The sequence below is a fragment of the Anolis sagrei genome, chromosome 1 (genome assembly GCF_037176765.1).
Source record: "Anolis sagrei isolate rAnoSag1 chromosome 1, rAnoSag1.mat, whole genome shotgun sequence".
NCBI classification, from domain to species: Eukaryota; Metazoa; Chordata; class Lepidosauria; order Squamata; family Dactyloidae; genus Anolis; species Anolis sagrei.
The window spans coordinates 191388736-191415910 of NC_090021.1; the positions used below are offsets into that span (position 1 = coordinate 191388736).

At 38.9% G+C, this 27175-nt stretch overlaps 1 protein-coding gene across 6 annotated transcripts in view; it reads left to right on the forward strand.

Annotated features, from left to right (window-relative positions):
• Window positions 1–27175, forward strand: part of LNPK (lunapark, ER junction formation factor) — a 54185-nt gene that overhangs the window by 20867 nt on the left and 6143 nt on the right. For all 6 annotated transcript variants that reach the window (XM_060779451.2, XM_067471398.1, XM_067471404.1 and 3 more), the window contains exons 5-11: window positions 3283–3341; window positions 7276–7316; window positions 15384–15467; window positions 15548–15599; window positions 19643–19861; window positions 24088–24193; window positions 24879–24949. In XM_060779451.2, the coding sequence (XP_060635434.2) occupies window positions 3283–3341; window positions 7276–7316; window positions 15384–15467; window positions 15548–15599; window positions 19643–19861; window positions 24088–24193; window positions 24879–24949 (632 nt within the window). The remainder of the gene's footprint in view (window positions 1–3282; window positions 3342–7275; window positions 7317–15383; window positions 15468–15547; window positions 15600–19642; window positions 19862–24087; window positions 24194–24878; window positions 24950–27175) is intronic.

Here is a 27175-nt window from a genome sequence, read left to right on the forward strand (position 1 = left end):
CAATCTTGACCTTGTTACATAGAGGGTCCCAATTCTTGGAGTGCCTAATGAGGCAGATATTTCAACAGGACTGTAGGAAGTTGTACTGATTTTCTATTAGTAATTTTATAAAACTTCTTTTGGAACATTCTGTGATATTGTGGATCCCACAATTTTGATATCTTTGGAAAATATATATATTATTAAAAAGGCTGATAGAGATAACCGATTTGGATGGAGTGGACCATCAATCATTTTACTTGCAGCTCTAGTCAACACAAGCTAGCATAGCCAGTAGTGACAAATAGTGTAAGGTGTGGTCCCCTGCTCTAGAAATAAAGGATGTGAAGGGACACTAGGTCTGCTTTTTATAGGATCTGGAAAAGCACTTCTTAATTACAGGTTGAGTATCCCCTATCTAGAATTCCAAAATCTGAAAATGTCCATATGGATGGCTGAAATAGCAACACTTTTGCTTTCTTATGATTGTTTGTAAGCAAACTTTGTTTCATGCACAAATTATTTAAAATATTGTAGATAAATCTGCTTTCAGTGTATGCATATAGGACTTTCAATCTATGTGTTCTACCTGCAAGCTGTCTCATTATCCAAATATTAAGTATTCCAAATCTGAAAGAAAACAGAAATCCAAAACACTTCTAAACCCAAACATTTTGAATAAGGGATACTCAACCTTAGATAGGCTTCGGTTACATGACAAGCTGTCCAAGTAAGCTGTGGGGTTCTGTTTGGGGAAAATTATCTATCTGTCAGTCAGTGTATCCAAAAACTTTTGAGGCACTACAATGGCACCATATATGTTCTTACTTTCCTTGGTTTTTCTGTGGTTTCCTTTCACTTCCACTTATCCCCATGCTTAGAAAAAAATGGGGAGTGTTTGCAGGTATAAACTCTTTATGCTCAAATCCTCCTTAGAGAACATTTCTACTGTTTTTTGTTGGGACCTCTGATTCAATCTGAGGCAGACAATAGGAATAACAAGGAATCAGTCTTCATGCTAGCATCTTTCTTTTTCATTAGCTTTCCATTTATTTTATTTATTATTTATTTACTTTGCTTATATACCGCTGTATCTCAAGCCCGAAGGCGACTCACGGCGGTTCACAAACAGTAAAAACAGTAGAAACAGCAGTGGTTCCATACAACATATAACAATTGACTTAACACATTATCCATAACTTACCAATAAGCAATGACAATGCACAATTATTACAAAAAACAACCGTACCCAATCTTCTCATCATCCAAGCGTAGTCCAGGTTCGTCGTCCATTGTTCCATTCCTATGTTCCATTACCAGATTGCACTAAATTACTCAAACGCCTGCACAAACATCCAGGTCTTCACCTTTTTGCGGAATACCATTAGAGATGGTGCTAGTCTAATGTCCGTAGGAAGGGCGTTCCACAGCCGAGGAGCCACCACAGAGAAGGCCCTATCTCTCGTCCCCGCCAGCCGAACTTGAGAAGCAGGCGGGATCGAGAGCAGGGTCTCCCCGGAAGATCTCAAACTCCTGGTGGGTTCATAGGCAGAGATGCGGTCAGATAGGTAGCTTGGGCTACCTTTAGGGCTTTAAAGGCCAACGCCAGCACTTTGAATTCAGCCCGGTAGCAGATCGGTAGCCAGTGGAGTTGGCGCAACAGGGGGGTTGTATGCTCCCTGCGCTCCGCTCCTGTTAAAATCATGGCTGCCGAGCGTTGGACTAGTTGGAGCTTCCGAGCTGTCTTCAAAGGCAACCCCACGTAGAGAGCGTTGCAGTAGTCTAAACGGGATGTAACCAGAGCGTGGACTACCGTGGCCAAGTCAGACTTCCCAAGGTATGGGCGCAGCTGGCGCACAAGCTTTAGCTGTGCAAATTCTCCCCTGGTCACTGCCGAAACCTGGGGTTCCAGGCTCAGCGATGAGTCTAGGGTCACACCCAAGCTGCGAACCTGCATCTTCAGGGGGAGTGCGGCCCCATCCAACACAGGCTGTAACCCTATGCCCTGTTCGGCCTTGCGACTGACCAGGAGTACCTCTGTCTTGTCTGGATTCAATTTCAATTTGTTCGCCCTCATCCAGACCGTCACAGCGGCCAGGCACCGGTTCAGGACCTGGACAGCCTCCTTAGTAGCAGGTGGAAAGGAGTGACAGAGTTGGACATCATCCGCGTACAGATGACACCGTACCCCGAAACTCCGGATGATCTCCCCCAGCGGCTTCATGTAGATGTTAAACAACATGGGAGACAATATTGAGCCCTGAGGAACCCCACAAGACAATGGTTGTGGGGTTGAACAGGTGTCCCCCAACAACACCTTCTGAGATCGACCCTCCAGGAATGACCGGAGCCACTGCAAAACAGTACCTCCAAGACCCATCCCTGCGAGGCGTCCCAGAAGGATACCGTGGTCGACGCTATCGAAGGCCGCTGAGAGGTCAAGCAGCACCAACAGGGACACACTCCCCCTGTCGAGCTCCCAGCGCAGATCATCCACTAAGGCGACCAAGGCTGTCTCGGTACCATGTCCCGGCCTAAAGCCAGACTGTGCCGGGTCTAGATAATCCGTGTCTACCAAGAATACCTGGAGTTGTGAGGCCACCACACGTTCCAAGACTTTGCCCAAGAAGGGGAGATTGGAAACTGGCCGATAGTTGTCGAATTTAGTGGGGTCCAGTGATGGTTTCTTCAACAGCGGTTTTATTATAGCTTGTTTTAAGCTCGCTGGAATCTTGCCTTCACGAAGGGAAGCATTAACCACCACCTTAACCCACTCAGCCAATCCCCCTCTGGCCATTAGCTCTTTGGTTCAAGGTAGGTGTTTGGACAAGCTGTTTTATGTAGGAAAGTACATCTAACATGGCCCCCATCCTCCAATACTAAGAGCCCTTGTACAGGTTTGCTTCATTTGTGTAGATATGTAAGTGTGGGTAGTGGTGGATTAAGTTGGAAAGGAAATTGCATGCCTCCCCAGATGTTGCGGAGGAAGGCTGGGAGGTGCAGTTCAATAACATTTAGAGAACATTATAACTTCCATTCATAGATCAGATGACTGGATCTTGGTTTTTATTTGGCAATCTGTGTACGTCACACTCATTATTTTGCAGTCTTGATGTTTTTTTCTTAAAGCAATTCAGCTATTGTCTGTGCAGCAGTATTTTTAGTGCTAGTTCCTTAGGGAGACTAGACTAAATTGTGAAATTAATTAGCAATGTTAAGATATTGAAGAATGACACTAACATCCAGTTTACTCTTGTCTAAATGCTAACATTAGAAATTCTTTCTTTCCCTCCATCTCCCCAGAATTTGGTCTATAAGAACACTCCTCATCTTCGTCTTTTCTAAAAGAACAGAACGAAACAGTAAGTACAATTTTCTTAGATCTTTTGTGGATACTATAAAACTAAGAATGAGAGTGTGTAGATGACACTGACACTTGCCTTGTGTCAAACATCTTGCAAATGGGAGGCTTTATGGCTTACGTTCTGTAAGATGTGAAGGAGGCTACTCAGCCTTATATTCAGCTATAAAATGGAAAACGGATATAAAATGTGGAGATGGGTAGATTAATTGTTAGGTACTTAAATGTGTCTGAAAGCTGAACACTAAAGTGATTATAGGATAAAAGAATATTCAGATAACTTTTTATTATATAACAAGTTAAGTGTGATTATAGCCCATTTATATTTTGATAAATGCATTGCATTTTGGATACTCCTATGTTTTATGTCCCACATGGTTCAGATATCATTGCAGTTAAAGAAGTTTGCATTATTTTAAGTTATACAGTGTGGATGGTCGGTTGACAGCCCTGGGGTAGCAGCATACCTCGAGGGCCCAGGTTCAGTTTTCCCAGTGGCTTTCTGGAATTCTCCCTCCTCTGTTATTCAAAGACAGAATGTGTGGCATTAGTATCTCACAGTCCCAGAACTTCTGATTTATGCAAAATGAAGATCCAAAGACAAGATTCTTTAGGAAACCAGGCAAGCAAGCTACATGTTCAATGCACATGTGCCCTTTCTGGCTTATTATAGTTGCCAGCATAGAGTTGACCATGGACAGGAAAGTATGAAAGCTGGCCATTGTCAAAGAGGCAAGATTCTTTTAAAGTATACTATTACTGGATCCTAGTCAAATTATGGAATCATTTCAAGTATCTTAGTTTTGTGATTAGGCATGTTGTCCTAGTTCAATTGCTGGTATAGAGAAATGGAATTCAGTTGACCTTCTGCATCCATGGATTCAACCAGCCATGGCTCAAACTATTTGGAAATAAATTAAAAAAAGCAAACCTTGATTTTTCTGTGCACTGAGTGCAGAGTTGTAGTCTAACACACAAATCATTGCACCACCTTGACAACCTCACTTTGTGCAGTTTAGCATCTTGCATATAGCTGGTTATTTAGATATTTTACATCAAGTTCGGTCTATATGTAATTGATACCTAACACATCTGATACTGAAACTTGTGGTATACAATGATGATGTAGTGAAGTTGCTATGTTTATTAAAAGTTAATAAATTCATGGAGGACAATGTCCTCTGTGGCTGGCTACTGCCTAGATATCTTCACTATGGAGGTAGCATGCCTCTCAGATTCATTTGCAAATGAATGGGTGCATCTACTCTCATACCTTGATTGTGGGCTTCCCTTGGCGTCTAGTTGGCCACTGGAGGAAGGGAATTCGAATTTTGTGGAATTTTGGTCCTTTTTAAGTCACTAGGTTGTCTGAGCCCACCAACTATCTCATCTTAATTAGTTCACAATTGGGCTTAGATAATTTTTGAATGGAGAAAATTCCAAAGATTTCAGGGAAATAGGACTAGGAAAATATCCTGCCTGTAATCATTGAGATCTGCTGCCTCTCAGAGTCCATGGTAGTAATTCTGATGAATGAAAAGTCTTGTAAGATGCTTTCTGTTCTGGTGTGGATGAAGAAAACAATGCTTTATCTAAACAGAATAAAGATACTCTGAACTGGAATTTTTCCAGTCTGGGATTGGGTATTCAGCCTCTTGATCATGAGGCACTACTCACAATCGATGAGGTTTGTAGGATGAGGAATATATGTGACAGAAGGGTTTTTTTGGAATGTGAAATATCCTTCCAAGAGGCAAGCACTCCTCTTCCTCACAATCTGCTATCCTTGCAGCAGTACTAGTCAGATTTTAACCCTCTTTCCAACCAATCAGTTTTTTCCCCCCACTCCTATTCCTCCCAATCCTCTTCTTTCCTTCCAGACTTCAAATCATGCTGCCTTGCATGATTTGAAAACTCCTGTGAACCCCTTGGTCTCCACATTGCACTTCACTCCTCTCCATCTATCCTTTCAACAGTACCTTCCAACAGAGGTTGATGAGTTGGTAAGAGATTTAAATCTTGTCTGAGGAGACAGAACGTTGAGAATAGAGGATTAGTAGGAAGAGGATTGAGGAGATTGGTGGGTTGGAAAAGAGTTTAAAATCTTGGAATATAGAAGAGAATTAGGAAGAAGAGCAGGTGAGCGAGAAACTCAATGGGTTGGAAAAGAATTACACCTTATTGGTTGTTTTGGAAGGACAGGAGAGGATTGGGGAGAAAATGAGTGGACATTCTTTTCTGATGGGTTGCGAAGGAATTTAAAATTTGACTGGTTATTTTGGAAAACCAGGAAAGGAATTGGAAGAAGAGGATTGGAGCAAAGAAATTGATGGGCTGGAAAGTGGTTTTAAAATCCAGCCGGCACTGTTGGAAGTGACATCAGATTGAAAGGCAAGGAGATTTTTTTTAGCGGTAGCTACAAATAATGAAATCTATGAAACACAAATCACAAGTGTGGAGGACCAACTATACAGTTTAACTGTACATTTTGCAGCTCTCTGGATATATAAATTTTTTTGAAGTTGAGCAGAGCCTGGAATTTGCAGAGACCACCTCGGTTTGGCCTGTTGAAGATTTCCATCCCTTTAGTTTAGCATTCTTTCTTGCTCATTTTAATAGGGCAGATTAAATCATCACAGGCTGTCTTTTATTTTGGATGCAAATCTACCCTGAGTGGATGGTTTACTATAAAGGGGAACTTGAATTCATGTTTTGAAAGCTGTTTCTTGCAATTTATCCTTCATGCTGGTGATTAATAGTCAGAATGTTATAAATCTTAAAAAGGAAGTTTTGATTCACTAATCCCTTCCTCCCAAGTCATTGGAAGCAGTGTATATTGGGGTATCACTTCTGTCCTTACTGTAGCCAAATAAGATAGGGATTTACCTAAGCTGACCTAGTGAGTTTCCTCAAGTTGACCTAGTACATTTCTTGACAAAGTGGAGTGTAACTTTCCAGTTCCTTCACTGACTAATCACTGTGCTACATTAATTCACTCTGTTTCTAACCAGTCCATTGCCTTTAAATACTCTCTAACAAATTGTACTTATTTGATAGGTTGAATAATGCGATGCCTCTGGCATAAACATGGTATGCAAGAAGGTTTCCTTCTCCTCAAACAATGTTAATAAACAATTTAGCTTTTAAGTAGTACAATTTGTGTTCTAGGCCTTTTACAGATGTGATACAAGGCCTTCCCATCTGACGTGCTTATAATAGAACTGATATTGCTATTTTGGCAATGGCTTCCTTTATTAAAGTAGTCTAAAATTTAAAACCAATTGCACTGACTTCATGAAAGATCTGAGATTTAAAAATTACACTCCAAATTTCTTTCCTTTCCAAGAGGTTGAGCTAAGATGCGATGACACTTTTATATAACATAATAGTGCCCCTTTTCTTGCGCTATAATGGAATGACTTTCTGACTAGAAGTCATTTCTTGAATAAAGCAAGATTTATGATCCCACAAGCCTTACAAGATTGAATCTCTGATAACACTTGCTAATTTGGGGATTGATTTTTAACACTTTAAAGCTTAGAGCATTGTTTAAATTTAGCTTAATACATTTTTTATGAAGTGTCATGTCTGTATCAGCAACTTCACCTCATTTTTTTTGCCTTGTCCGTTGAAACTCTTACAATAGGTCAAACAATTTTAATTCTAATAGCAGCTTGATTGATAAAGTGTTGCATAAAATTTTTTAAGGGCCTTCATAATTCATTACACTAGGTTGCAATAAAATGGTAAGTTGATTGTGAAAGGTAATGGGTCTTACAGAAGTCTCTCATTAATTAGCCAAAAGACAGAGATATAGTTAATGTTCTATTGAAACTTAGACCAATATCCCGTATTCAAATGCTCAGTGTGGATGTTTTATCATCAGTGTATATTAGATATATGTGACTTTTTACATTAATTTAAATCTTTTTTAGATGATGCCTTGGAAGACCTAAAATCCCAGAAGAAAAAAATAGTAAGTGCATATTTTATTTATATATTTCATCAATATTTACTTTGGATACAATGACCTTGTCATGTCATACTGTTTGAGCACTATTTGATTATTCCATTTACATTATATTCCCCAGCAAGACTAGCTAGGCATAGTATTATGAGGAGGTGATGACAGGGTTTATTTATTATGACAGTAAGTCTTGGAATATAACTGCTAGACCCCAAGCTTCACTTGAAATAAGTTATTAAATTAATTTTATTTTTGTGTTAATCCTCAATCAAAAAATGCCTCAAAAAGTACACGTTAAAATCTCCAGTTTAAAATGACACATCATAAAAGGGGGAAAGGGAGGGAAGAGAAAAGAGAAAAATGTTTTTTTTCTGCAGGAAGGCCATGTTTCTTATGGCATCTCCCCCACTTGCTGGCATGACTGCCACCATCGATAGTTTTGGTTTCTAAGGAAACTTCCTAAAAGTGGTTTCAGTTCAACTTTAGTGCATTAGTAGCCTAGCCCTTGCCTTCAACAGTGGTCTGTATGTACAAAAATACAGAACATAAGGTTTTATGTTCTCTACAATGAGGGTAAGGAATTATTAATACATTTCAGACAGTTCCAGAAAGGTTGGCAGGGTGTCTGAATCCAAATGTTAGTGATCATTTATTTTTTTTCTTCTCCTAAGATCAATTTCTTCTCTAATTTTTTTATATCACAGTATTGTATGGCATAGGTTAGCTGGAGGAGAAGGAACACGTAACTTTATCGATACAGGCATTTTCCTGACACCAGAATTTGCTCTTTAGCCTTTGTATACAGCTGGATTCACAGATGTATTGGCCAAAGTATTATTAATATTCACATTTGCTTTTATAGCATTCCTGTTAATTGGCAAGGAATACCATTCCATTAAGATCATTATGCAATTTTATACAGTATTTTTTTAAAAGGCAGGATATGTGAACATGACTGAGTAATGTGAACATAGGTAGAATAAAGGATAGAAAGTAAAAGTTTATGGTCAAATAGAAACTTAAACTTAGCATAGCAAAATAGCACAGAAAAATTAATAGACACTGGTGAATCTAATGTAGAAATTAGGGTTACAATTGCCAAATAGTGACAGTCCTCAGTTGAGCCCTAACAAGGTTTCATCTGTCCAAAAATGGTTCACAGCTTAAGTTTTTTTGTGTCATAGCCTTACCTCTTTGTAGCTAGCCTAATAAAGAATAAAGCAATAGCAAGAATTCATGGATGTAGTATAACTGTTCAGAAATCATGAAAGTTGTGTGAAAGCATACAAGTGTGTTTTTTGCAGGAGGGAGCAATTGTAAAGGAGAGAGCAAATTGGAAAAATTCATGTGCTACTGCGTGAATGTATTTTTTCCTTGCTTAACTGAATTTATTTTTGAAAAGAAATATGAAGCTGAAGTTTAAGGTATCAATAGAGCTTAACAAAACTACTGAGCCTTAGCAGGTTAAAACTGTGGTTATATTCCTGTGCTGTTAGTGTAACTGTTAATTAAACAGTTTAGATGCCATGCCCATATAGCTATACAGTGAGCCTATAATGCTGTAGACAGAATTTGCAGTGTTTTTTTAAATGGTGGCATTAGATGCGTATCAGCAATATCTGATTATTAAAGGGTATGCATTAATACGAGCAAACATGCATACCAAATAGTAGGGAAATCTTCCTCTTGCTTTAACACACCTGCATCACATTCAGGTATCTTCTGAGTTCCTGTGCTATTTAAGCTACCAAAGAGAGGAGGATTTTGATTGTGGTACCCTGGAACTGTTTTGCGTGTACTTGGTGCTTTTTAAATATTAAAATCCATGCAAAAATCCTGGCTTTGGCAGAGCTTTTACGAAGACTTAGAAATGTCTTTTTAATGCTGCCTTTAGACATGCCTTTTACCATTGCTGTATGTTATGTGTCAGGCCAAATGGATATTGCAGGGAGAATGAGAATTCCCCTAAATAACAATCAGATGCTGTGAATTTGATATTGAACTGTAAGTTCATAATATGTTATAAGAGTATGTCGAGTGAGGTGCATATTTCCTGATCAGATGTGTCCCCTGAAAGGTCCCATTATAAAAAATAGATTAAATAATAAATTTATGAATTAAGGAACCACTGTAGCAAGGCTTGCTTTGTTGATACTTATGGGGTAAGACTGTAAAAACCAGCTTGAGGACAGTTAAACTGTTTCTACAGAGGGTGGAATGTGTTCCCAAGAGCTGCCAGTCTGATTTCCCCACATCTTGTCATAGAGCACCTGTGGGTCCCCAGGTGTTTTGGCCTACAACTTCCAGAAATTCCAGCCGGCTTACCAGTTGTTAGGATTACTGGGAGTTGAAGGTAAGAACATCTGGGGACTCACAGGTTGAGAACCACTGCCATAGAGGAAATGGAAACCTCTCATTTGTCATTTCCTTCCACATTTCTTATGGCTTGTGGAAGGCCATAAGTGTTGATCTCAGGAAGTGGGCAAGTTCATAATGGGAAAACCCTTCTGTTAAGTATTGGGCGCAAAAGGAAGAGGGGCCGACCAAGGGCAAGATGGATGGATGGCATCCTTGAAGTGACTGGACTGACCTTGAGGGAGCTGGGGGTGGTGACGGCCGACAGGGAGCTCTGGCGTAGGCTGGTCCATGAGGTCACGAAGAGTCGGAGACGACTGAACGAATGAACAACAACAACAAGTATTGGGCTCCTGACCAGTACAGATGGATTATGGCAAGTGTCTACATATAAGTGATGTGATGTAATGGATTGAGCATTGGATGAGGACTCTGGAGACCAGGATTCGATTTCCTGCTCAGCCATAAAAACCCACCGGATGACTTTGGGTTAGTCATATACTGTCAGCCCCAGAAAATCCCATGATAGGTTAACCTCAGGGTCAAGTTGAAATACCTTGAAAGCCCATAGCAACACCAAATTTGAGACATTACTTTTAGCTTCATGATGGAATCCCCAGAGAAACAGGCAGAGCTGGCACATATATATGGATCAATCCCTGGAAGAGGCTGAGCATAGAGTCACATTGGAGGATGTAGAGGGTCCTAAAGAGAACACATTAATCAAATTGTGAATATTCAAATCCACAAAAATGAAACCTGTAAAGCGGTGTTCTCATTTTCAGTCAGATAACACAGAATCTGAGAAAATACCTTGAAAGAATAGGAACTGTGAGGAACATTCCACATCTATAGAGGTTCAGATCCTTAACCTCTCCACATGCAACTAGGAACAGTGGAGTGGGTAGAAGATGATAATAGTTTCCTAATAGCTACATTATACTCTGCAAGATATCTAAGGCAGGGCTCAGAGAAATAAGTTTTGTGGGAACATGCAAAACACACTGTAAAAACGGGTTGGGTGAACTTCATTAGATGAGCAGTTTTTGTGATTCTGATCGTATTGACTGAGAAATCTGAAAGGAATGTGGTGTGTTGTGTGGGCTGACTTGTTCTTGTATGGCCTTTTAAACGTATTAGAGAAAACAATTAGTTTAGTCTTTTGATAAGGAGCTTTGAAAGGGCAAAAATGTTTTGTGGAAATGTTCTTAGTAACTTAGCAGGATGAGGATAAGCTAAAAAGGTCAAGGGAAATACTGTTTTTGAGCCAATGAATTTTCTTGACCTTTCTTGTGTAGGTTTAAGTTTCCAGAAACCTATCTTCCACATGCTAGTTACTCGAAGAAAAGATCTTCTTCTGTATGTAAATGTTGTACCATGGCTTTGGCACAGAGACCGTTAAGTTCAGCATCAGATTGTGTTCAGTGATCTTCACCATCCCTTCCATTAGGAGTATGTGCCATGTATATGATCATTCTTTTCGGCTAGCCTCCTTCATTCTGTACTGTCAAAACTATTAATGACAGCCATTCAAGGATGTCAAATGTATAGTCAGTGCAAGCTCAGTCCCCACACTAGTTGGTCTGAGATTTGCAGTCATTGAATTTCAACTCGAATTGCGAGAGACGCAGTTTTTAGCAATTTCTCCACCTCCACTCCCTGGAGAAAAAAAATCCCTGCTTTTTCTTTTAGGAATAAGGTGTGTGTAGAGTCTTGAACCTTTAAATTTGAATTGGAAGTACAACTGGCCTTAGATCCAGGCAATACGGCATGTGTCCTCTCTGTGCCTTGTTCTATATAACAGTGTGTGTTTTTGCTGCCAAAATCTAGCATGGCTGAAATTTGGGATGGGGATGAGAAATGAAGCTTTTTTTGCCACTGCTAAATAGAGTTAATGAGCCAACATGTGGTAGTGGTTTGGAGATTGAACTATGACTCTGGAGACCAGGGTTCAGATTTCCAGGAATGGAAACCCACTAGTTGACTTTAGGCAAGTCACAGCTCCCTCAGTCTCAAAGGAAGGTATGGGTAAACACTTTCTGAACATATCTTATCAAAAAACCTCCATGACAGAACCACCTTGGATCACCATAATCCAGAAACTGCCTGAATGTTTAAAACCACAGCAAAGAACAGAGCTCCTGTTGAATTGGAGGTATCCAGGGTCCATTTTCCCCATTCATGGAAATTCTGGTCTCCGGAATTGGGAAGTTTCCCCTAGATATTGCTCCTTTCCATGAAGAAACCCTTAAAATGAATTCATTATAAACTAAATTGTTAGTTGAGGAGTAACTGGCTACATTTTATTTTGATGCATTTCTAAACTACAGTAAGAAAACCATTTGCATCAACAAGAGTTAGTTAAGAAATTAAGAATACTGTACACACCATTTTGTTACGAATTCTCACCCACTCACCAGGCTTGTTCAGTTTTGACAATAGTGTGTATCTTACACAGCTTTTGACCAATATCACATTAACCAGAGTTAGCTTTTAGTTTGAAATTAGGCCATGAAGTTGGTTTGGAACAACATTTAAAGCCACCTTGGAATTCTGTTTTTGCAGTCGTAATAGTAAACAACTGACTTCATATGACTTTTAATGTCTCTCTGGGAATATGAAAGTTTTGTCAGTCTATCTATCATTTAGATAGTGGCTATAGCCATAATTCTCTGTTGGACTACAATGAAGTAGAAACTAATTTAAACGGCACACTTCTGTTTTGAGCTTTAACTGAGAACATCATTGCCAGTTAGTGCAGTTCAGTATAGAAGGAGAGACAGAAGTGAGAATCCATATCCTTGTTTCACCTCTAACTTGCAAAGGCAGATCAGCTACTGAGAGGAATGCATTAAACTCTGCATACTGATACTCATAAGATCACCCTTCTTGCTGTATCTACTTTTACCTCTCAACAGTTGTGGGAGAGGTAGAGAGCCTTTTGTCCCCATGTGGTTTGCCATGATGTTTTCAGTTTAGAGTGACTTTTTTCACGGGGTTTGCATGTTACCTCCCATGATCTGTCCTCATTGCTTATGCTGGCTAGGGCTGAAAAGCAATCTAAAACATTTGGGAGCACTACTTTGCAAAGGCTTGTTTATGCTACCAGTGTGGATTTTCTGGGTCCAGTGATCTGAAGGGCTGTGCCTTTTGTATTCTTGGGCAGTGTAAATTGGCTTTCAGTTCATTGGAGGGGCTTCACTGTTACAGATCATAATATACTTTGTAATAATTTAATGTTTGCCATCTAAACATTCTGCCAGCCTAATCATTTTTCTCCCGTTTTCTGGTGGCAGATACTAACGTATATGTGGTATAGGATGCAGTTGTTTGCGACTACCCTAGCAGTATAGGGTATATTGACTTTTCCATATACAATACAAAGGTTTTTACATTTTTACATTTCACAAATACGCCATTTCATAACATTTAATATGAGAGCTAAGTTATGAATGAAGCATTTTATGTTAGTGAAGCAGTGAGACAAGTTTAGGTTTGATCTGAAAATAAATATTGCACATAATTCATTCCCTTTCCCCCGGATTTCTACTTTCCCAGAAAAAGGGAAATACACTTCCCGCTCTTAAATTCAAAACATCTAGAAGCGGTGAATCTGTAGTTGCCCCCCCACCCCCGTGGTTTTCCAGGTGCTGGAGGCCACCAACCACAATCCCTGACCATTGCTGTGTTGTCTGGGGCTAATGAGATAGAATAAGACCTAGAGAACCATAAATGTTTAGCCCCTACTCAAAAGTGTAAAACAAAGCTTGGGTTTATGGATTGCGTATGGACCTCAAGGCTGTTTTTGCAACTCCCAAACATCTTGTGGACCCTCCTTGATGCAAAATTGTATGTTGCTACTGGAAAAAAAGATTTTCTGAAAGTACACTATATCTCTTTTCTTGCCACATTTTGAAACCATACAAAAGATGGCAGAACTTGAAAACACCTAAGCATTTTATTTCTTGGATGGTCAAATATTGCTAAGATTTATTGTACAGGAATTTTGGTTAGTTAATCTAAAGCATTTATAAAAAATCTGTTTGTTCCTCAACACAGTATTTTGGTCCTAACAAGGAGATGAAATCCTTTTTACATTTTTGAATTTGCTCACAATTACCTGGGTATCACTTATAGTATACATTAGCAACACCCGAAAAGCAGCATTGTGTACAGATTGCCTATCAATGCTCCCATGATATGGACTTTCAGAGATTTTTAAGAAGTGGGGATCTTAATCGAATATTTGCTTCACAATTTTATTTGGGGGATTTAGATGTCTCCAGTTTTGCTTGTAGTTTGGAAATCCTCCTCAAATAGTTATTGACATCCTGTGTTAGCGGTCGAAGTGGTGTTTGGTTTCTCCTACTGAATGAGGTGTATTAATACATACATTTTGCATCTGTGGGTGATGCAACTTTAAGGTACGTTGTTCCTGTTTAGTATGCAGATGAAACACAGAAGATTCAGTTATTTCACACACTAGGAAAGAATTACTAAACAGTTGCCTCCTCCAATATTGTGCTCTTATGCACACTTTTAAACTCAAACCATCATGGCCAGTGGCTGGAAATGATGGGAAATGCACTACAAATAATCTGGCACGGGCTCTGTCAGACAGGTTGGCTTCTAGTGCTTCCTATGCACACAGAACACAAGGAGGAGGGAAATAAAACCAAGTTTCTCAACTGTAATAGTTAAGCAGTGTGTGTGGGCGCACATTTGAAAGTGTGTGTGTGTGTGTGTGTGTTGGGGGGGGGGGGGGGGCTGTATTAATGGGAGCTGAGAAACTTAACAGTGAGAAGAACCTGAAGAGAGGGACCCATCAAAATGCACTGTGTATTATATTCCTTGTACATATTAGTCATCTGTCATAACTTCAGAACCCAAATTTTCATAGTTAAACTTCTTCTGATGCTGGCTATTAACTGCTAAAATGATATTTTACTAAGTGATTACTTTTTTAATTAAGCCCATGTATTAGCTATAAAGCCACTTGAGTGCATTGTAAATAAAATGCTATAATAATGAAGTGCTTTAATTACAATCCCGAAAGTATGCATAGTACTCCGTAATTTTTTTATTTAAATTCTCAACATGTTCTATTTTTTTCCCTGAAAGGCAGTTTGACTCTAGCCATAAAGCCCGGAGCTTTATCATTTAAAGTCATTTGAGCAAATTCCATGGCTGTTCTCCCAGTTAGTGAGTTTTCATGGCATTTGCAGCAAGCTAATTGCTTCTGCTAATAAATAATCTAAAATCAATGCTGACAGCAGTTAATTGGCACAGAGACTTTATTCTGTAAAGCACTTGGCTAACGACCTTCTTTAAATTAATAGCATTAAGTGCTATGAGGAAATAAATCTGAGGAATTGCCTGTCATTTGCTTGTCATGTCTAATAACTTCCAATAATGATGGCTGATAGATTTTTGCACATTCTATTATTGAAGTTGGTGCATGTAATTATTCTCCTCATTATATGTAAACAATTAGCAATATTTGGTGTTTCCTTGCAGTAAAGCTGTTCAGTACAACTAGTGCGTTAGCGGGTAGGAATGATTTTTTAAAAAGTTAGATTTCATTTTCATTGCAAACAGCAACAGTAATGTACTGTGTGTAGTTATTCCAATATTTCTTTATCTCAGTTTATGCTGATAAAAAGGCATTGAAATTAAACTCTATTTTGGTATATCTTGACCAATAAAACTTTTTTATTTTAGCTTGAAGAAGTAATGGAAAAAGAAACCTATAAGGCTGCTAAGCTAATCCTTGAAAGGTTTGATCCAGAAGCCAAGAAAGCAAAGGTAGGATCTGATCTCTGTACTGATTTACTGTAAAGCACACCATAGAGCAAAACACTTTATAATATTATTATAATTGACAGGATGCTGAACCGCCATCTGCTGGAGCATCTGCAGTTGCAAGACCTGGCCAAGGTAATAACTCTGTGAAACTGCTGCTTTTCATGAGGAAAAATTGTATTTACACCATTTAATTTTCATTCCATGAGGTTTTGAATATTTAAGAACGCAAGACGAACATAAATGGGATCTGTGTTCCTTAACAGGCATTTAATTTAGGACAGATGATGGCATGATCCGACCTGAAATATATTATTTAGTTGTAGACCAGTTACTTGGCACATTAGGACATTTTTTCTTAGCAAATTCATAGAATCAGTAATCATTTGTCGAGAATGAAAGGTTTATATTTATTAGTACCAACAGTAGCTTAATAAGAGAGAAGATTGTATGTGTGAAGCATCCGTAGATGTGGTAGGCAGAAAGCTTTAAAGCTTTGTACAGCTTATGCTGGTTGTGGGACGTGGGGTTGAAGCAGCCCAACAACAGCAGCAATTAACAGGTTTGCTGTAGGTATAGACCCCTAACCGGTTGTCCCCAGCAAAAGGGAGAGTGTAAGCTCTCCCAAAAGCCTGACATGAAAGAATATTCAATATTTCTCCTTTCAAAGAGGAGACACGGTGAGCTTCTCAATTGACTCAAGGCAGAGGTGGAAAGTCTTTGGCCCTCCAGCCTTGGCCCTCCAGCGGGACTCCCACTTCTTTCTCATTTACCATTCTCTCTGGGACTCTTGAAAGGTGAGGCTGAAAATGTAAGCTTGTTTTCTTCTCTCCAGAAACCATCTGGATTCTTACTGTAAGAAAAGAGATTCCATCTAAACATTAGGAAATAAAATTATGACAGGAAAAACTGTTTGACAGGGAGATGTGCTTCACTGGAGTGTATTGGAGTCTCCTTCTCTAGGGGTTTTGAAACAGAGACTGGATGTCCATCTGTCTGGAGTGTCTTGATTGTGTATTCTTGCATTGCCAAATGGGGTAGGGCTGGATGGTCCTTGGGAGTCTCTTTCATCTCTCTGAATCTACAATGCTATGTTTGTAGGATCAAACTAGGCAAAGGGGAAAGCAAGGAACCTAGCCTGGCTCCTTCCATATTAAGACATCAGTAGCATATGGTGGGGTTGTGTATATCTATGACCATGGCATCCAAACAAATTGTAGGCATTTATTTTTGTGTTTATGGTGGGCGTGACTGCTAAAACAGGTTTGCTAATGAGCCTGCTAAGAAAGGCAGTATGGTGGTGTGGTTTGAGTGTTGGGTTAGAAGTCCAGGGGACCATATTTCAAATCTCCATTCAGCCATGAGACCCACTGGATGACCTTGGGGAGCCTAAGAAGAATAAAATGCAAAAAAAAAAAAATCAGATAAAACCACATTTAAAAAAAACTATGGATAAAACTGTATTAAATTGTCTATAGATTTAAAAGCAGGCATCTTCCCCATCATCCTATAGCTAGCTACATCTCTGACTATGGGCCATGCTGGTCCAGGCAGATGGGAATTGGAATTTAACAAAACACAATCCCTGGGCTGTGCCTATATGATCATCTATGTCTCTGGCAAAAGAAAAAAGCCAAGATTAAATAGCAGTTTGAGTGTGGAAAAGGTAGCTGTTAGCTTTTTTCCCCTAGCCTCTGGGCTGGGAATCTGTAGCCTTCAAAGTGTTATTGGACTCCGTTTGCTACCTGTCTGAATCAGATTGGCTAATGGTCCGGGATGTAGGAAGTTGTATCTGACTACAGTTTGGAGTGCTGCTGGTTCCCCAGATCTATGCTATGCAGTCTTGCTATTTGAAGATGATGCATAGATACTATTAATCTAAAAAATAAACAGAAATTGCTAAGATGTCTAAATCTGATATAGTGTAGCTCAAACCATCAGCTTGAATTGGGTCCTAGCAGATGTAGAAATTACTCAGGTCCCTGGAGCCTGAGCATTTCTCATGTGCCAGATTGCTGACATTTTCTTCAAAGAAATCATGTAAAAAGACCTGAAGGCTACAAAATTGAGTGATTACTGTAGGTCCAGATCTGTGAGAAAGAGAGGACCACAATCTTGCCAGCAGAGAAAATCCTAGTCATAGTGGTATACCGACATGGTTATGAATCTGAATGATTGCACAGTGCATCAGTGAGAGGTACGTGCACGAGCTGTAGGCTGGAGTCTGCCAAACAATCATTACCCTGGTCCTGATTTTCTTTCCATTGGGTCACTCCTCTGATCTGTTTCCCAGTCACAACCAGGAAAAATGACAGGATCAAGGTCAGATCAGAGCGGCACCATCAGCATATTGATAGCACCTTAAGGCCTACTTCAGTACTCATTATCTATGGCAAATTCCCACAGAGTCGAAGGCAGTTTTATGTGTGTGAGAAGGATTTAACAAGACTCCAATTCCCTTTGGGCTTGAGCCTCTCTTATGGCACACAATTCATTACTAACTAGGTGGTGGTTCTTTTTTGCACATCTTTGGAGCAGACTGCTGTTCACCTCTGCTCAGCACAAATCTAGTTATGAAGCAGTGTAAGTTCCTACTGTACATTTTCCTGTTGGGAAAAGCAGTTGGGTCTAGAGTAAATGCTAATGTGTTGTGAAATAATTAAAATTGTCTGCAATGGGTATAAATGGCCATGGCACTGAGTTGTCTGGGAACTATAGGAGAATGAGTGTGCCTTCCATCCCACCTTGAACATTTTATTTATTTATTTATTTACCACATTTGTATCCTGCCCTTCTCATCCCAAAGGGGACTCAGGGTGGTTCACAGCAGAAGCACAATTCGATGCCTTGAATACATATAAAAATAAATCAACATTAACTTTAAAATCATATAATTAAAACATATCACTTTAAAAATTACTTAAACTTACACAGTCCAAAAGCATATTCCAGGAGCGATTCCAATTGTTATTGTTCATTATTGCACTGAGAAATGATTGTCGCACTAGGAATCATTGTGCAAATGCTTGGGCCCACAATCAGGATTTAACTTTCTTCCTGATGGTCAGGAGAGAGGGAGCTGATTTAATTTCCCTGGGGAGGAAGTTCCAAAGTCAAGGGACCACTTCCGAGAAGGCCCTGTCTCTTGTCCCCACTAGTCGCGCCTGCGAGAGGAGTGGGATTGAGAATAGGGTCTCCCCGAACAATCTTAACCTTCGAGAAGGTTCATAGGGGGAGATACGTTTGGACAGGTAAGCTGGGCCAGAACTGTTTAGGGCATTATAGGCTAAAGCTTGCACTTTGAATTGTGCTCAGTAGCAGACTGACAACCAGTGGAGCTAGCGCAACAGGAGGGATATCCTCTCTCTTTATGCCGCTCTGGTGAGTAGGCTGGCTGCTGCCCGTTGGACTATTTGAAGCTTCCAAACAGTTTTCAAAGGCAACCCCATGTAGAGCACATGACAGTAGCCTATTCAAGATGTAACAAGAGCGTAGACTACCATGGCCATTGTGTGACAATATTGTGTGATAATGCTTGAAGAACTAATAAGTTATTTATTTATCGTATCAGAAGGGAACCAAGGATACAGTTGTAATGTATTTAAAAAAAACGCAAAGTTTAGAAATTTAGCATTATATTAAATGTCCTTTGACCAGTAGCTGGCCACTTGGAGTGCCCCTGGTGTTGCTGCAAGAAAGACCTCCATTGTGCATGTGGCAGGGCTCAGGTTGCATTGTAATAGGTGGTCTGTGGTTTGCTCTCCTCCACACTCGCATATCGTGGACTCCACTTTGTAGCCCCATTTCCTAAGGTTGGCTCTGCATCTCGTGGTGTCAGACCGTAGTCTGTTCAGTGCCTTCCAAGTCACCCAGTCTTCTGTGTGCCCAGAAGGGAGTCTGTCATTCAGTATTAGCCATGGATTGAGGTGCTGGGCTTTAGCCTGCCACTTTTTGACTTTTGCTTGCTGGGGTGTTCCTGCGAGTATCTCTGTAGATCTTAAAAAAATATTTCTTGATTTAAGGCGTTGGCATGCTGGCTAATATCTGAACATTCTGTTGTGCTCTTCAGTATATTTTGCACTGTAACTTCTGTTGCATTAGTGAACTCAAAATATTGCCAGAATGTAAAACCTCTTGGTATGTTAAATGCTAAATCCATCATGTGCATGTTCTCCTAGAACTTCGCCATCGGACCCCCGTGCGAGGCAACGTATCTCCCCCTCTCCCAGGAACACCAAAGCAGGGCTCTCCGAAAGCATCAAGCCCTGCATCTCCTGGTCTGCAGAGAGAGATTTCGGCACCTGGTGGACCTCCAGAGAGAACGCCGGCCTCAGCCTCGCAGCCAAATGTGCTACCCAGACATCCGGGGCCCCGTGCTACTTCAATGCCTGGAATGGGTAAACAGAGTACTTAATGTTGTTTACAGTTTATATTGTTTTCTCTGGTTACCAATAAAACAGGCCATTTTCAGACAGTATGGAAATGGCATTTTGTTTGGAAATAGAAGAGCAGTTATCTGATTAAGCAGGAGTTCCATATTCAATTAGCCATAACTCTTTACAGCTGGCACCTTATGATACTGAAACCTATTGCCTGAGCTCATTTAACCGTTATGGCTTCTTTGTTTAAATGGCAATAAAACTTTGCAGTGTTCTGTAGTCAACAATATAGCATACCTTTTTATGTTCTTGGTTTAGGCAAGCTCTAGACTTGTATAAATCAGGTACCTAAGAAAACACTTTTAGAGTACGTTCATGTTCCATTTGAAGCCCCGGACATATTTTCAACATCTAGTGTGACATTTATTTAAATGTTTATTCTAAGCAAAGAAGAAAAAAAGTTTACACTGCAAAGACTGAAACATAAAATAATAAATAAATAAATAGGTTTTTGCTATAAGATAGCAGAACTTTCCAAAGCGGCATGCTAATAAATGGTTTAGCATCCGTTATCATCTTGCTTGAAACATTTTATCCTCCCTCCCCTTTTCCATCAGCAAAAGCTACTAGCTAAACTCAGGCCTTGCAAAGCTTTCTTCCTTGTTGGATTGATTATCTGTTTCGTAGATTTATTTTTCAGTTGGGTGTGTTCGGAGATCACACTAAATGTCTGTAGTGAGCACTGTCTTTCTAATTAAATATTAGTAATGTTTGCATAATGTGCCAAAATCCTTTCTGTTTGCTTTCCCCTTCTTTCACATTTTTGTTTGTATGGATGAGCATGCAGATAAGAGGACCAGAAAGAGTCAGCTTGCCTCTTCAGTTTGGGATGCCCCCTCTTCCTAGCTTGTGTCTGATTGACTTGTCTGTATTGTATTAAAATTGGGGCTTATTTGAAGGTTTCCTTCAAAGTTGCAAGTTATTCAGTCATACAGAACATCCCTTCCTTTACACGTGATCTTCCCTTGCACTCTTCAAAACTGGGATTGAAACATAGAATGGTGATTCATAATTCATTAGCCTGAATTCTCCAATATTTGTTGGAGGTGGAGCTCTAATAATAATAATAATAATAGTAATAATAATAATAATAATAATTTATTTCTAGCCTGCCCTCTCTCCCTGGAGGGACTCAGGGTGGTTTAAATAAAAAGGCAAACATTCAATGCCTAGACATGGGTACAAACACATTAAATCATACAGGATAATAGTAAGAAAACTTACAACGAAGGAATTAAGCATCGAAATAAAAATAAAACAGTAACAATCCACTAAGACATACAAAAACCTATAACATAAACATTTCAATATATTCCCTAAAAGCAAATTAAGAGACATATTAAAAATTGCTGACATATATGCCTTCAAAAATTCATTGGTCAGTCTGTAAAAGTGTAGATCTAATATCATGGCATGCTTTTTGGCTCAAACATACATTTCAGCAATGCAACCTAATTTTAAAAGTTATCACTGAGCTGTGTTAATAGTAAATTACTTTGAGCCAACTATGCTGATAAAAATTGCTTAATTTAGTTACCAGGAGAAGATGATTTAGGTAACAATGTGACTTCTAATTACCAACGCTAAATATAGATTGTGAGCCGTTTGGGAAGAGGCACAGATAAATAGATGTTTTCATAAGCCACACATGACAGAGGTGGATATCAGTATTGGAAATTCGGTGATAGATTTGCAACCAAATGTAACAGTGCACCTTCAGCCCCTGAGAGGAATACTTCCATCTAGGTTTCCAGCTAACCATGCCCTATTTCCAAATCTGTAACCAGTTCTATTCATTCAGACATTCCTCTGCCTCTGGCTTCTGATGTTCCTATCAACATTTAGTAGCTGTTGGACTTCTAAATGTTTCAACATTTGAGTGGATTGGACGGGTGTGGGGTGGGGTGGGAGTGAGGATGTTGCCTTCTTAGATGGATGTCGTTTCTTATCTTTCAGTAATCTTTGGCAAATGTGGTCAGTGTCAAGGAAAACTAGTATATGTGAAGTACAAGTGGATCTTCCTTATTTGGAAATTCAAAATAGTCCAAAATCCTAAGTTGTCTACGTGGGTGGCTAAGATAATGGCACCTTTGCTTTCTGATGGTTCAGTGTTTCATGCATAGTACTGTTAAAATATTTATAATATTACCTTGAGGCTAAATGTGTAAGGTGTATAGAAAACATAAATGAATGAATGTTGTAGTTAGACATAGGTCCCATCTTCAAGATATCTGATTATGCACACATATGCAAGTACAACTATTTCAAAATAAAAAATAAGAAATCTGAAATTCATAATACAATATGTCTGATCCTAAGCATTTTTGGACAATGGATAGTCAACCTATATCTAATGTTTTGAACTAAAGTTTAGAAGTTTGGTTAATGTTTCAATTTTTAAGAATAAAAATCTATCCAATCCAGTAAATGTAATTACTGTAAACCCATTTCAAGAATAGCAAACAAGTGCTCTTGATGAAACTCAGTTTCAAAACATATTATTTAAATTATCAAAAGTTATATACATCAAATTATCAAAAGTTATATACATCAAAAGTTATATACACTGAGTATATAACTTTTGATGAAATTACAGTGGTTCTCAGTGTGATATTTCAAGAATAACTTATCCATGACAGGCATTTCAGCCAACACACAGTGCTATATAAAAATAATCAAGTTTCTTAGTGTAGAGATTTCTTCCTGTCTTGTGAGGAAAGCAGTTGAAGTGCATATGAGTGCACTTAATTATCTTTAAGCTAGAAAAGATAATTCATTTTTTCATTACATTATACTTTGTGGAGGAGATTCAATTTAACATGTATTACCACAGAGCTTCCATATGTCTAAAAATTAATAACCAGCAGGTAGTTGAGAGTTTGCCAAGCATTGCAGAAATGGCCAGACTGGCCACAATGATTGCTTTTGATGTTCATATTAATTACTGTTGTCCATATCAGCGTGAGGGATAAGATGCATGGTCGGAAGGTTTGTTCCTTTGCCAAGAAACTGGAGAGATACTCGTGGCACATGATTTCATGTTTCATGCTTCCTTAAGGGTAGCTAGGCCGTCCTTCACTACAGACCCTGTCATTGGTTCAAACTATCATTGGTTCAAGCCCAGATTGTGTTCAGATCTGCCTACTAACATGGAAAATATGGATCTTGAACACTCAGAAGATAAGAGAACCGCTGTATACTGAGCCAGACAATTAGGTCTCTTTAGCCCCATAGTATTAACACTGACTGGCAGGATTCTTTCTTAGCTGTGTCTGGAGATACTGAGAATTGAACCTAGGACTTTTTAACACCTGGAGAGCTTACAGACTCTCCAACCATGCTACTAAGTTATTGAACATTGTATAGATCTGTGCAAAGTGTATTACTTCTATACCTCTTTGACGCATCCAGTATGATAGAAATGCTTAATGAGCATTGCTTTACTCCCCTGCAAGGTTCATTTATATCTCTACAAACGACTAGAGGATATATAGCAAGACTAAACTTTGAGGGAAGTTGTATATGTCCTGCAAGTTATAATAGTCAGGTACTATGCTTTTGATTATCTCTTTATGAAAGACAATCATGTACATGAGAGTATGTTTATTTACATGTGTTAGATTTAGGTGAGGCCACACAGTATTGTAGAGGGAAGGCAATAAGTTTTGCTAAAACTATTCTGTTGCACCCTTTGACTCCCCTTCCTTGGAAGCTGCAAATAGTAGTTAATTACTTGGGAAGTGTGAGCTGCAGTGATTGCTCTCCTGTTCTGCTAATGGAGAATCTCTGCCAAAAGAAACCTCCCATGTCCAGATAGATCCTGGACCAAGACTTTGCTTGCTTCAGCAGATGGACCACAAGCATTGCCTTGTAATCTGCAGGTCACTAAATGGCACACCATGTAGAGAATGAATATATGGGCTCGGCCTTGGATCACATGGTGGATTTAATTGGGTATAGAAAAGCTTTGGTGGAACATTAAAGTACCAGAAAGTTTACTGTGTAACACAACTATCGTGTGATTAGAACCATAGAATTTTGTCTTCAAAGAAGGTGACATTTGACCTTTTTTTGTTAGTGTGATAGCAGGGGGCAGGAACATTATGTAAAAATGTAAGGAGGCTTCTTTCTTGTTAAGGTGCAACTTGTCTTTATGTTCCCTTGTTTTCTTTTTGGTCTTTCAGGTCTTCACCCACCAGGACCTCCACTGGCAAGACCTATTCTTCCTCGAGAGAGGGGAGCATTAGATAGAGTTGTTGAATATTTAGTTGGAGATGGGCCACAAAACAGGTAAGATGTCCTTCTTTATAGTAAATTCCAAAGTCATAAAAATAAGCTGCTTCTCAAATTACCTCTGGAGTTTCTTCTTGGGAAGAGTTAAAAACAATCCACAAAATGGCTTTTAAACCTGATAGCATTGTCTTTTTTTCAGAATCTAGGCTTAGTAATATGAAAGGGGGCTCTTGAATGCAACAATGTACATCTCTCCTTAGCTGCAGTGGATTCAACAGGATTGATTGTTAAATACGCAACCACATAATTTTAGTTGTATGTTTTCCTGATAATTTACAAAAAAATCTGCATCACGATTGCTAAATAAGCAGGCTATTGTTCGGCAAATCATAACTGCCAATTTTAACAGTTTGGTTAGTATTGGGACCTTTTATTATATCAGATGCCATTGTTGAAGCCAGATCATGAAATTGTTGGTTTGTTCAAGCAGTTATTTGGAGCCATTGTTGGACATCCCCCCTTTTCAGCATCCATTACTTCTACTTTCACTCTTACCAACTTTAAGTAGATAAAATTTGAAAACAAGAATAAATTGCTACAATCAGTGAACAAGGAAACACAGCTCCCCTCTTCCTTTCTGAATAGTAATGCCCTCTTGCTAGCATGCAATCTAGACACATGTTTAAATACCTAAATTAAATGGTACAGCAATGTTTTCAAAGTGTCACATTTTGTTTTACAGGTATGCGCTGATTTGCCAGCAGTGTTTCTCCCACAATGGAATGGCTTTGAAGGAGGAATTTGAATATATTGGTAAGAAAAAAAGTTTATTAGCGTGATTACAAAAAAAAAAGTTTTGTATCAAAAGTTTCCAACTTCTACCTTTTTTAAATTGTTCAAAATACTAGGTGAGAATAAATGGCTGTATTTTGCTGCTTGAAGAGGCAGTTTGCTCCTTCAAAGTTTACTGAGACTTTTTGCTAATGTAAAATAATTGTTATGTGTCAGAAAAGTGTTTTTATCCTGTAAAATCAAGCTTAAATACACCTAACTCTGGCCAGGAGTGTGGCCCTTATTTTGTTGTCTTTATCATAATTAGTAAAATTCATTCAATCTATTCTCAATGTTTTTGAAATGTTGTAATGTCCATATCATAGAACATGGGTGCTAAACTGGGCTGTAGAATTAAGTTGTTTTCTATGTTTGCTTTTATAGACTGCTCTTGGATATTCGTACTACTCTGAAAGATTTTTTCTAGGTCCCCACTTTACCAGAACTTTAACAAAATTGGCTTTACCAGCAAAATCTGGAGGAGACATCAGAGGTGGAGTGGGAATAAACTCCTGGGGCTGTTCTTTAGTTTTATGGCTGACAATAACTTAAGACAGACACACAGCTCTTCATTGAAGACAGATGTTTGCTTTTTCCTTCTCTCAGCAAACAAAGTTCTATCTGCAAGTAATGTGAGATAAATTAGCAGCAGTGCAGGTTTTTTCTGTTCTACTTGGGTGTATATAGCACTCCTGTTTGCCTTTGCAAAAGAGGTCATCACAGTAACCAGTGCATAGAGTGTGCTTTTGTATTTTCAAGGCACTAAGACTGCTGCTGAAATATACTAAGAACATTGATCTGTACATGTGTGGCTGAAGTTTGGCTTAAATCCTTCTGAATAGGTTCCTTCCTCCCTCTCCTCCCACTAAATTCACTTAGAAGCTGTTAGATAATGATAGCCATGCTGTGCATATAAACAACAGAAACTTTGTGTTGGATAGCAGCCTTAAATTAGCATATGCTGGGGGTGGTGTTTCTCTTATTTTGTGATACTTTGTGTTTTGGGATTGGATTATCTGTGCTTGGAAGCAGATTTCAATATTGAGTAAGATTCATGTCAATGATCTCAACTAGTTTTTTCTCCCAAATTCCAGTATGTATAAATAAGCTCAATTTCTCCAGGACAATATATTTCCATCTTAGTTGACGCTCTCTGCCAAAAATAAAATAAATTCATATGTTATGTGGTGTAAATGAAGAACTTGCAGATCTCGGGACTTAAAGACACTTTCTTTTCATAAAACATAATTTGAGGTTTCATATGTAAATTCTTTTAAAATATTTCATCTGCTGTTGATTGGGCTGCTGGGAGAATAATGCAGAACACTGCTGTAAAATGTGTGATTTTTCATTTATCATATTTTTATGCCACCCAGTTGCCAAAGCAGTCTGAGTGTTCATATTCTCTTTCCGCACATATAGCCTGTACACAGACACACACAGAATTGAAGTTAGAAATTGATCAATCCACTTGCTCTACAAAGTAGTGTTTCCCTTTTAACATTTGCATACTCTATAGGAGAAATTTCCAAATATTTCGTGTTGGTGACACATCTTTTAAGACATTTTGTTTTGCAACACAGTAATTCAGTTTTACTAGCAAACTGGAAATTAAACCAATGCCTTATAAGAAATACAGACACATACATACATTTTAATAACGATGGGGACACCTATCATGAATTTCAATTTTATATATTTTAAAATATATGCTGTGTTGCTTATTTCACATAGATGCAACGGTTTCTCATTAAGACTGTATGACACTCATACACACTGCAGCCGACACAAATGGGTTGCGACACACAGCTTGGAAAGCTCTGCTCTAGAGAATTATCCAATAAGCAGGATTGCTGTTGTCTTTTCAGTTTTGGTGGGGGGTTGAGGTAATCAAGAAGAAGCATCACAGGTGACCTGGAAGGACCATGTGTTATACCATATTGCCAGAAGCAAATTACAAATCTATTAGCCCAGTAGCAACATGTCCTCTCCCGCGTCATAGCTTTGGCTTTGTGCAGGAGCCTAGATCTAAGTCTAGCCCTTATTAGGACTCCTGTTGCTATGTTCCCTTTTGAGCTAGGAGCAGTAGAACCAAAATGCTTATGAAAATAAGTAGGAGGTATTTCAAGTGTGAGTAGGGACTTAGTTGCTATAAAAAAAGAAACTCTTGATTTTTTGTTGTTGTTGCTGTTACCTTTTGTTAATGGT